This window comes from Pteropus alecto, unplaced genomic scaffold (assembly GCF_000325575.1).
Source record: "Pteropus alecto unplaced genomic scaffold, ASM32557v1 scaffold5, whole genome shotgun sequence".
Taxonomy (NCBI): Eukaryota; Metazoa; Chordata; class Mammalia; order Chiroptera; family Pteropodidae; genus Pteropus; species Pteropus alecto.
Genome location: NW_006441953.1, coordinates 21,837,170 through 21,849,251, shown reverse-complemented (window position 1 = coordinate 21,849,251; position 12,082 = coordinate 21,837,170). Strand labels below are relative to the sequence as shown.

The 12,082-nt window shown below is 40.4% G+C and overlaps 1 protein-coding gene across 6 annotated transcripts in view; it reads right to left on the bottom strand.

Annotated features, from left to right (window-relative positions):
- The window catches only part of KCNIP4 (potassium voltage-gated channel interacting protein 4), a 950,399-nt gene that overhangs the window by 69,849 nt on the left and 868,468 nt on the right, over positions 1-12,082 (bottom strand). For 5 of the 6 annotated variants that reach the window (XM_006918962.2, XM_006918966.1, XM_006918965.1 and 2 more), the window contains one exon: positions 6,265-6,389. In XM_006918962.2, the coding sequence (XP_006919024.1) occupies positions 6,265-6,389 (125 nt within the window). Of the gene's footprint in view, positions 1-6,264; positions 6,390-12,082 lie in introns of those variants that run through there. The other variant, XM_006918967.1, reaches the window with a different exon arrangement.

Below are 12,082 nucleotides of genomic sequence, written 5' to 3'. Positions count from 1 at the left end.
ATATATATACGTATATATAAATACATACGTATATATATATACACACACACACATATATATATAATCAATTCATTTGTGTCAAAAGAATCCCAACACACACATAACTATGTGCATATAATAAACAGTACAAGAATAAAGACAGCTGAGAGTGGTCCCCCCAGCAAGATGGAATGGGATGTTGATTACAGATGGAAACATGTTTCATTGAACACCCTCTGTATGCTTTCAAATGTTTAGCATGACACTTTATTCATTTAAAAAATGAAACAAATAAACTAGTAAATAACCAAATGCAACAGAAAATATTTAACATAAACTCGTGCTTAAGGTAATACACTTGAAGATGACATCATGGGGTTTCATTATGAATTTTAGTTATTTCTAGATTTAGGAAAATGAGAAGAAAGAACTGAAGGGCTCTAATGTCTGTCACACACTCTAAATGAAAGTGCTTTTACAAAACATTTCTCCTTGTCTCACATTCATGGGTACTGACATCCTGAATCTTCAAAGGAGAATTTCATGTCCAGAGAAGCTAAACCACCTGCCCAAGTTAGGAAATGGCAGTTGAAAGGTTCGAATCCAGGAGAGCACTTATAACATGCCAGTCCTTAGATTTTGGAAAGGCAGCCATGTCTATCTCCTGAGACCTGTAGACAGCCTTCTCCTCACATAGCCCTGCTTCTCGGAAGTCTGACAGAGAACTCCGCTAGGGCATAGCAAATAACATATTAACTCTGTACTTATACTTTGCTTCTAAAGTACATGAGTAATACTTTGCACTTAAGGAAGATCTTTTATGCGAGTCTTTCAAGAGCAGAACAAAACCAATTATTACCCATGCCCTTTGTGATTGGAAAGGAAGATCTTAATCCCTAATTTGCTGACAGGGAGACAGAAGCTGCCAGAGATGAAGTGATTTCCTGAAGGTCACACAATCGGTCTATGAAAGCCTCAAGAATAACTCTGAGGGCTTATGACAAAAGAGCAATTGCCTTGTACAATTATCAGCTTACTCCTCTATGCTAACCACCGTATCCCACTCTTCCCCATGCACGTGCTAAACTCCCCCTCTCTCCCTCTCCAACATAAGTGGGATTTAGTCCTTTTTATGTCAATGTACTTTGTCAAAACTGTAGATCCCTATAATTTTGTCCTCAGTTCCTATCATCTATTTTTAAAGGTCTTAGTGCAATGAGTTCTAGAACACTTCCAGTGGGGTGGAAAAACCCCATCAAAGAACTCTCGTCTCCTGCTGGTTCCTTTGGCCATACTATAAAAACTCACAGAAATCAAGGAATAGTTGGGTGCCACTTTTGGTAAAATCTCCAAGGAGATGTCTGAATCGCAGGCACAGCACTGAGGGTGGGAATTAACTGTGCTTGAGATGTGACATCCGACCAAATTCAGCTGCTTCACTCTACAGGGGTTGCTGCCTCCTCACAAACACCACTGTTGGTGACTCCTAGTAAGGCACGTTCTTTTTAATCTCCTGGCCTTAAGTGCTGAGATGGGCTGAGATATCACTCCCATGATTATGTTACATTACAGAAGTCTCTGCTTTAACAGACTGGAGAACTCTCCCTTGCTGGCTTTGAAGAAGTGAGCTGCCAGGTTATATAAGAGCCTGTGAGTGGGCCATTGGCAAGGGATTATGGGAAGCCACTGGGGGCTTAGTGACCCCAGATTGACAGTCAGCAAGAGACTGGGGATCTCAGAAATACAACAACGAAGAAATAAGTTCTGCCCACAGCAGTGTGAGCTTGGAAGAAGACTCTGCGATCCAGAAGGTAAAGCAAACATCTTTCTTTCCAGGTAAAAAGGATATCAACATTTAGCATTTTTAGGGATAAAGGACATTAACAAGTATTACAGTGGTACCCTGAAGACATATTTGAATCTGATGAATACTTTAACCTAATATAATTCAAAGTACTGAAGGAAAAGAAGCAAAGAAAGGGTTGGGACAGGAAGGATCCAGGTGTCCAAAGCATACAGGTCTAACTATTGGCCCTTATCTTTCATCCCATGCCTTAAAAGATGGAAAAAATATTCTATAAATTATTAACCAATGAGAAAAAATGATAAAGATGCATAGCCATATTAAAACTCAATGCCTCAGCAGACCATTCGTGATCACCTGAAAGTGAACTAAATTTATGCTTGATTTTGAAAGAGAGCCAGTTTATGAAATATATATATATATTTACATATATACTTGTATGACCTTCTGGGTCAGTGGTTCTCAAATATGACTTTTCTGTTAGTTCTCTATTAAAATGGGAATTTTTTCTTAATTAAAAAGTTCAAAACAAAGGATTTCTGAGCACCATCCCAGACTTAACTGAGTCAGAATCATTAGAAGTGAGACCTGTTACTGTCATCCCCCCTCGCCCCGACAAACATTCCATCCACCAAGGACTTCAGAAGGTTCCAATGCTGCCAGTTTAACCACTGGTATTTGACGTGATAATGCTCATTGCAATTAGATCAGTACTTTTTGTGACTGATCATCTTATGCCCTGGATCTTATACATTCATTTTAATGGTTCTCAGTCTAGGCTGCACATTACAATTTCCTGGAGAGCTTTATAAATCCTGATGCTGAAGCTTCTTCCTGGAGCAATCACATCAAAATCACCAAACATAGTAACCAACTATTTGTAATATTTAAAGCTTCCCGGATGATTGCAAATTAAAGTTAAGTTTGAGATCACTGATGTATAGATAATACCTAATATTTTTCTGCATTCTTTCTAATAAATGGTCATGTAGCCCAAAACCCAAAAAATGGCCTGGGAGGTATGTAGGCCAACCATAACTGCCTCGCTTTGATGGAACACTAAATTGAGGTTGACTATTTGGGACCATACCATGTAATGCTTTTTTGTTTAACTTCATGTTTGTTATCTTAATATCTAAAAAAAAACCCTCCAAAAACAAACAAAAAAAAACCTGTGTGATGTAGGTATCATTATGCAGATTTGTAGGGAGAAGGACATACAGGTCACTGATTCAGAGGGAGCTGCGTAAACGAGTCAGTTGTGGATCCGAGTCTGAGCGATGCCAAAACTTCTGATGTCTGCATCGTACAGTAATTCTCCAAGTGTGATGCCCAGACAAGCAGCTTCAGTATCGACAGAGAACTTATGAAAAGTGCAAATCCTCTGCCCCTAAATCAGACCTACTAAACCATAATCTTTTGGTCTGAGTCACAGAAATCTGTGTTTTAACAAGGCCCTTCAGATGATTCGAAGCACACAAACAGTTGAGAAACACTATTATGTTGCCCATTTCTATCAGCCGCCTAATTTTAGAGACTCAGTTCAGCATGTGGTAAGAGAAATAAAAATATGGAGGTGACTCAGTAGGTGAGACGGGGGTGAGGGGCTGATAAATTGTCTCTCACTATCTTCCTTTTCTCCCAAACCTTGTTTATGTTAATAATCTAGGTTGGAAATGAGGAAATGCTACAGAGATAGCATCCTGGACAAAGACTGGGGACTCTGGTGATCTTTATTTGCAGGCTGCCTTGCCATGTCGAGCCGCTGCCATGTAAGTGTGACTATTTTAAGACATTGATGAATAGTTTATCCTTTTAATCAAGATATGGGGAGTTTTAAAAGGTTTCATTAAAAATGGATATCTTAATTGGTTCCAGGGAAATTATTTTTTGATCTTAAGGGCTTGAGATAATTGGTGCTCAGGAAACCAAGGGTAGTTGATTTGCTTTCTCTGCTGCCAAGTGGGTTCAGCTTGCTGCCATCCTATAACACATCCCGCTGACCTGTTTAGTGCCTCCCTTGCTGTATTTCAGGGAGTATTGATTGGGTTGTACACTTGAATAGGGGAAAATAAATGAAAATTAAAAGACCATGTTTGTTTGATTTATTAGAGACATCGATTCATATTTTCTGAGTAAATTGTGAAGTCCTTTCTTTAAAAATGCATATAAAATGTGTTTTGAGTACATAAAGGTCTAGTGGAAATTTATCTCATGCTGCAGGGATGGGAGATACAGAAAATGTTGGCGAGAGAGGAGAAAAATACAGAAAGAGGAAGGAAGGAGGAGAAGTGAAAGAAAGGAGGTAAGAATTAACAAGAGGAAGACACAAAGGAGGTAAAAAAAAAAGGAAGGGAGGGAGAGGATGGAGGAAAGAAGAAAGAAGGGATCGGAAGGGTAGGAAAGGAGGAAAGAAATGGCGAGAAAAGAGGAGAGAGGGGACGAAAAGAAAACAAGAGGACAAGTAGGCAAAGAAAAAACATAAAAGAAATCGAGGAATGCAGACTTCGGAGCCTGGGCGATAATTTGTGAAGTGCTACTTGGAAAAGACAGGCTGCAGAGATGCTGGCTCCTAAGGTTAATGATGGCACTAATCATGATTCCAATTTGCAACAAATGGGATAAAAAGCAGCTGGACCCCACATGGAGACGCCTGCAGTGATGGTGGCAGAGTAATAATGCAGCAGTCATCCAGGAATACAGGGATTCTGGGAGTTCGAATTAAGTTCTCCTTTATTCAACAACCATTTTGTATCTGGTGCACAGTACCATGTTAAAAAGAAATGTTTGCTTATTAGAAGATCTTTAAATTAGAGCAAAAACGTGTTAGATGTTCACAGGAATACGTTTGAAGTTCTATTCTGCCATTAGCCTTTCTTTAACATTTACTTTTGGTCAACACTTGGTCTTTTTCACTTCCTCTCCTCCTCCATCCTTGCCACTCAGTGGTTTGGGGCTGTCAGTGGTCAGTGATGCTGTTTCATTATAAATCTTGTTCTCTCTGATAGCTACAAACCGTGGCTTCATAGGCATAACTAATAATTCTGTAGCCTAATTTTCAAACCCCTTTCTCTCTATGCACGTTTATTTATATGTGTCATCTAGATAGATTACATATCAAGATTCCTTTTAATGAGAGTCCTGTCTGTGTAATGAACACCTCTCTCTATTATATCTCCTCCTACCCCACCCAGTGTACCCCCACAAAGGCCTGGGTGTTAGCAGAGGACCAGATTTTGAAGAAGTAATGAGGATAGAAAAATTTAGACAGCTCAGGCAAGGGAAATGGTGAGGAGCAGAAATGGGACAGAGGGAGACTCCACAAACCAGAGAGATGGTGGGAGGTTGTGTCTATTATGTGGAACCCTATTAATATATTCTGAAAGCTTGAGTTACAAATTCTCTGAGTAAGTTTTTTTTTGTGGATGTCAAAGAAGGAGCAAAAGTTCTCATCTGGCCTGCACGAGGTTGGACAGAGGTATTATTTGAAGGGGTCAGTTTTGAAGAGGCTGGAATTAGCAGAAATCTTTGGACACTATAGACTTCTACAGGCCATGGAATAGGGCATCTTGGGGTGTGGACTTGAGGAAGAATCAAAGCAATTTAATTTGGATCTCCAAGGGCCCCTATAGCTACTGTGGTTTACATATATGTATGAACACGAGACATGCTGGGTTGTGCATGCCATTTGATAGACAACCGTTATTACATTTAAAGATGAATTATTTTCCAATAGATTCATAATAGCAAGTCTTCTATCTCTATTCAGGCCATAAGCTCCTTGAGGACAGAAGCATATCTTTTCTGGCTTTTGAACAACTTGTAGTTAACTTTTGAATAACTAGGTTAATAGTGAGCACATACCAAAGATTCAATAAGAGTGCGCCTGATACATTACGACTCATTGGCACTCTCTCCCTCTGATACGCATGAACTGTTACTTCTTTTGGAGATGATTCACTCAGGTACTTAGTATCATAGCCACATCTGGATCACAGAGAACCAGATACAGGGACTACCTACAGGCACCTGTGGTCTTGAGTCATTGCAACACGGCCTTTTAGAGACTATCAAACTTATAGTGACTTTTTTTCTCTGCTAGGAATGGAGTTTCTTGATGGACTGCAATCTTCAGTAAAGTTTCAAGTTAAGCATCTGACTATAGTTTAAAAATCCAAAGATAATTGGAGCTTATCGAAATGATGTCATTATAGCTATAAAAAATCCCAACTAAGAATTGAATTGAGTAAGCTTCGTTCTCCTTTACTCATTCTTGTTTAATGTGCACCTACATTGTATGGTGGGCCAAAGTGAATCAAAGTCCAAAAAAATATTGACAATATTCACATCTAGGAAAAGTTGGTAGAAAACGTACATGTGACAGAGCCCTCAAAGAAATGTGTATTCTCTCTCTTTCTCTCTCTCTTTTCAATGCTCCTCTGAGAACTAGATAAAGGTAAAGCCAAAAAGAAAGTTCTTACATTCTTAAATCCTCTGTAAAGAATCTGGAGCTCTTTCTTGGTGAATTTGCTCTGGGCTTCCAGAAGCTCGAGAGCCTCAGGCCGATGCCTAACGGTGGCCATCTCCAGTTCATCTTCCACGCTGTCTGTGGAGGAAAACCAAAAAGGGCCTTTAGAACAGTCATGGCTCATCAATACACAGGAAAACAGAATGCAATGCTTATTGGAATTGTGTTATTTTTCCAGAGGAAGGAGTCTCACACTGTCGATCAATGGTCTTGATATTTCCCAGAGTTTACAGTATTAAGCTAAGCCAATTCTCTATGATATTTTTTTCATACTTTCTAGTCATTAGATATTATAATACTAGCATTTTTCCAGTACAGTTCGAAAAGTGCAAAAGCATCATGAACAATCTTAAAACCTGGGATTTCTGTGTCTGTACCAAGTACCAGCTATAAAAATGGAATTTTAGTTAAACGGCAATCGGCATCGCCCTTCTAGCATGCGTTTGTGAGACAGAACTCTGCTGATACTCAGAGAAGTTGCCTCTGAAATCAAATATTTTTCCTGGGGCTACAAATAAAGTAGTCAGATCAGGTGCTAAAGTGAGCAAAGTAATAAACTGCCAGTTTGACTGGCATAAACCCAGTCTTCACGGTTGCATGCTGGATGGACTGGGGCCAGGGGAACTGCTGGCTAGGTCCTATGTTGCAGCCAAGAAAATCCATAGACGAAGTCTAAAGAATTGTACTTTGATTTGCAAATTATATTTATGCTCTAATTTCTCTAAGATGCTCTATGCAAAAAGAATTTTGAGATCATATAAATTTGAGAAATGTTGTAAACGTTAACAGAGTTTAATGTTAACAGGAATATAAAGGTTTTGAGAGGACTCGCAAGAAGAAATTATGTTTAACTTTGTTTAACCCAACTGACCCCAGAAAGTATTTGTCCACAGAGCTCTTTCTCCCCACAAGTAACATCTGGAACATCTGCATCTTTGCCCTAGGGTCAGGTAGAACACAAGTTGGGAGGTGTTGGTATGTATTAGGATCTGAGTGTTTAGGTCTCGTGCATTTTTAATTGGGTCCATGTTGTTTGCAGTGGGGCCCAATGGAAGCCTAAGAAATTCTTCCTGCCATAGTCCAGTCTAAGGAATTCATCAGGGACAGAGCATCTGGGCCCGGAACTGAAGCCATGGCTTCCCTCCCTTCTGTTACTTCCTCTTGGCTACAGATTCCCATCTCAGAGGGGGAAGGCTTAGAAGAACAGCTGCTTCTCATTGCCTCTGGTCCCAGGGCCACCAACACTTCCAATTTCCTATCTCATGTGTCAGTTGGAAGTGCAGTCATTTTGACTACAAAAGTCACATCACTGCCTCTCACTAACATTGGTACCTACTTACTTCCCTGTCTTGCTGAATGCAGTGAGGGGAGAGAGCTCACTTAGCAGGGAAAAAATAAAGGCCAGTGGAAGTCTAATCTGGGCATGTCCTTATCACTGCCCTCAAGGAGTTTACAAAAGAACAGTAATGGTGATGAAATAAATACTCTGAACGGTCGTGTTTGTCAAAATGCGGAAGAGGAGATAAAAGCAAGCAATTGTGTACTTTTCATATTATAATTTATTTTGGAACAGTGATTTGGGAAAGCTGCAGAATAGTGATGGATGGATAAGAATAATAATGGGACCCATGAAAATATGGGAAGACCAGTGATAAACTCTGAGCTGACAAGGATAAAATCGATGGGAAAGAAAGCGGGGTGTGCATCTAAAGGATGTGCAAAGGGATAAACGTAGCCAATAAAAGGCAGCTGGGCATCACCAATGTGACCTCAGGCTGGGCTTCGCGGGGAAATGACAGAAGCCCAAATGGGGCTCCTCCAATTTTCTCCTTTGTTCATTGGAACAAAAATGTTGATTCTACTCAACGAGTCCTGAGCTAGAGAGAATTAAGGAAGATGGTACTTCCTGCGATTGCTGTTAATCCAGTGAATTAGACCGTGTTGAAGTTACTATAAATACCAGTGCAGAAATAAATGCCACAGAATGGACCTCATGTAAATAGTACCAAATAGAAAGACTCTGAGTTTTTGAAAAATGTCCTGATGTAAGCTTCTTTTGAATCATTTACAGTATAATTTCCTCAGCTTACGATATTCTTCTTTCCCTTTTCTACCTGGTGAAATTCATGTATCTTTTATGATTCTATTTAAATATTACTGCCTCCTCTCTGAAGCCTTCCCAGATTGCTGTGGCATGCAGAACGGTTGGCTTCCTGGTCAGAGTCATCACAACTTATCACCGTCTCAGATAGCATATAAAACGTAACACTGTGATCTGTTCATGTCTTTCTTCCGCTATGAGTTCCTTGAAGACATCGGCAACGTCTTACAGATCTGTGTGTCCTCTGGACCTAACACAGAATCTGACACCTCCTAGTTGCTCAAGAATTCTTTCGTAAATGAATAAATGAGTCAATAAACAAACGATGCTGCTGTTAAAGTTTCCTTTCCTCTGGAACCCCTTGAGCCTTAGCTGCCCTCTAGAAAATAAATTCTCAAACCAAGGTCTCTGGACTCTGCGTGGAGCTCAGATGCCTTCTTTGAAATCACTGTGTTCTCCGTGCGTTCTCAGAAACAGCACAGGCACAAGTAAAGCAAATCCTAGTCGGCTTTTCTGGGCAGTCTTTCAATCATAGCATAACCTCTTCTACACATAGCGACCCTTCCTTTGGAAAGAAACAAAACAGCGCATTAACCTCTTGGCCTTTGTAACCACACAGCAGACTGAACCACACTACCAACACGGTTTCTTCTCCAGCTGTCTCAGACTTGCAGATGTCCAGGCTGAAACAAAAGACCCAGGGCCGGAGGGTCAATGTAATTGAGTTAAGTGTGTGTCATAAGATGAGCGGCACATGCAACAGTCAAAGCACCACACTTGAAGTGCCTGCCTGCAGGCTGTCTTGTTTTCCCAGCTGCCTGGCACCTTACTTCTTAATGACTCCTCTCTGCCGAAGGGCTGTTTCTATTTCTAGGAGGCTGACAGGCTCTAAAAACATACCTGAAATCAGCAGCAATCACCAGCTCATGTTAAGTTAAAAAAGCAACGCCACCTAACCCAATCAAGACTGATTCCTGGAGACAAATTCTGTCGAGAGCCCAGGACTGTGAAATTCACAATGTGACTCAGCCACCACAGAGCAGTGTGTATTTGGGGGGATTTTAATATGGTGCTTCACATTTTTTTGGGCTTCTATGCCAGGAGATGGGCGAGGTGCTCTGTTGATACAATTCTAATCTGTACAAGAACTCCATGATGAGGTTTAGTTGTCCATTTTTTACATATGTGGGTACCGAGTCTCACAGAGGTGAAAAATGAGAGGCCAGATGTCACACGGGAGAAGAAGTAGAGAAAAGATTTATGCCCAAGCTTTTGACGACAACGTTTATATTCTTTCTATTTGGCCACACTCTCTCTCAATATCAACAGAAATAACAATGTTAAAAACAATGACCACCTCTCTCCTCTCCTGCACCGTCGAATGTCTCAGAAAAGATGAGACTTTACCCACTGGGTCCATTTCCTACCTCCTGCTCTCTCCTTCATCTGCTGCAGTCTGGTTTCTAGCCTTGTTATGGGTTGAACTGTGTCCCTGTATAATTTGTATGTTGAAGGCCTAACCTCCGATATTACTATATTTGAAGACACGGCCTTTAAAGTGGTAATGAAGGTTAAATAAGGTCACAATGGTGGGACCCTAAGTCAATACAACTGGATCTTTATAAGAAGGGAGGGAGAGAGACATACACAGGGATACACAGACACAGAGGAAAGGCCATGTGAAGACGCAGCAAGAACGCAGTCATTTGCAAGCCAATGGGAAAGATCTCAGGAAAAACCAACCCTGCTGGGTCTTTGATTTTGGACTTCCCACCTCTAGAACTGTGAGAAAATAAATATTATTGTTTAAGCCACCTAGTCAATGGCGTTTGGTATGGCAGCTTGAGCAGATGAATATATCTACCTGTGTTCAAATGACACATGACACTAATAAAAGCAGGTCTTGCTACTCACAGAGTTTGCCAAGTGAGTGCTGAACAGTTTGCTGATGATCAATCATATAATTTAGTCCTTACAATAAACATCAAGAGAGTAATCATCATCCCCATTTTATAGATTAGAAAACTGAGTCTTAGAGATTCTAAATAACTTGTTCCACACTGGATGGCTAGCTGGCAATGAAGCAGACAGGTGTCCTTAGCACTCTGAAGTTCAGCTTTTTAAGCATTCTGCTGAGATTGCTAATAAAAACCACCACCCTATAGAGAGCTTTTGCTCTAAGCCTGGCTGTATATTATCTCATTCTAATACTGATAAAAATTCTGTGAGATATCTGCTATTCCTCTTATTTTACAAGGAATAAACTGGGACTCACAGAGCTTAAACAACTTACTCAAGGTCACACAGCTAGTAAGGGACAGAGCTAGGATTTGATCCCCCACTTATTAACACCAAAGATCATGAATTCAGTCAATATACTATTTGAGATGGTAACTGTTATATATTGGCCTAAATCTTAGGGGATAGCAGATTTTGAACCACAAAGCAGGTGGCCACTGAACCCCCAGTTCCTCAAGAGAAATGGGCCTGGGGTCCTCGAGAAGATTGCTACAATGGTGGTTGATGATGTGCTGATTAGAAACGTGTAGAATAAGGTGCGGAAGAGATGGGATCTCAGAGCTGGGAAGAACAGACAGCGATGTTTGCTTTTTCCCATTCTGTCACTGAGAAGTTGAAGTTCAGGGAGGCTGAGGGTTTGTCTGTGAGGAAAACCAGAAGCAGGTGGGACTCTGGCCTCCTGAGTCATCTCCAGGCCTCTGCCAACACACATCTTGCTAAGTTGCTAATTCCAGCGCTGCCTTCGCATCTTGAGACAAGCTGAATACAAACTGTATTCTAATGTATGCATCTTCTAACAGATTTAATTTTAATCAGACAATAAATTCCCAAACCCAGACACCCTTGAGTTTCCTGGCTGTCTTTCTTTGTTCTCTGTTCCTTAGATTTAAGTCTCTCAAGGGCAGAGGTTTTTCTGTGTCTGAGTCCCCTTAGGCCATAACACAGTTGGGCTAGAAATTGGAATTCAAATCACCTGGGAACAACAGAATGAGTTTTAAAAATAGTCATCTTTCTCCATTTTCTCACAACTTCTCTTAAAATACAGTAGAAGCTTATTACGGTCCAACTCATAATTATAGAAACTTATCTCCATCTGAGGCCAACACACACCCACCGGGACATAACTACAGAATATCCTGCTTTGCAAACGAACATGAGGGTGAAGCCTGTGCTCCTAGCACATGTTGGTAAACAAGGCCTGTAATGCTGAAATAAAACCATTTTATGGAAAATAATGTCACTTATTTTAGGAAGGTGGTTCATTATGCAGGCTGGGCACAGAAACAAGTCCTTGCCTTATCATAGCATGGAACACTGTGAGGTTCTTGCCTTGATGTCTTCCACCAAGGATCGGCCAGAATACTGGCTAAACCAGTCCTAATTCGGCACACTAAAAGTGCTCAATAAAAAATGAAATGAATGAATAATTAGTTGAAATATCCCAACTATAGTGGGTGCATCTACAAAGAGGTCCATTTCTCACTACAACCTGACCTTTCTTTAAAAAAAATCCATTTTTAATTATAAAAAGATCATAACTACTACAACTTTCAAATTCTATTTGAGCTGAAATTACTTGTCTAGCCAAATATTCAGCTGACTTGGCTTACATGGCTTTATCTCATTTATAAAAACAGCCTCTGAGTCTTTA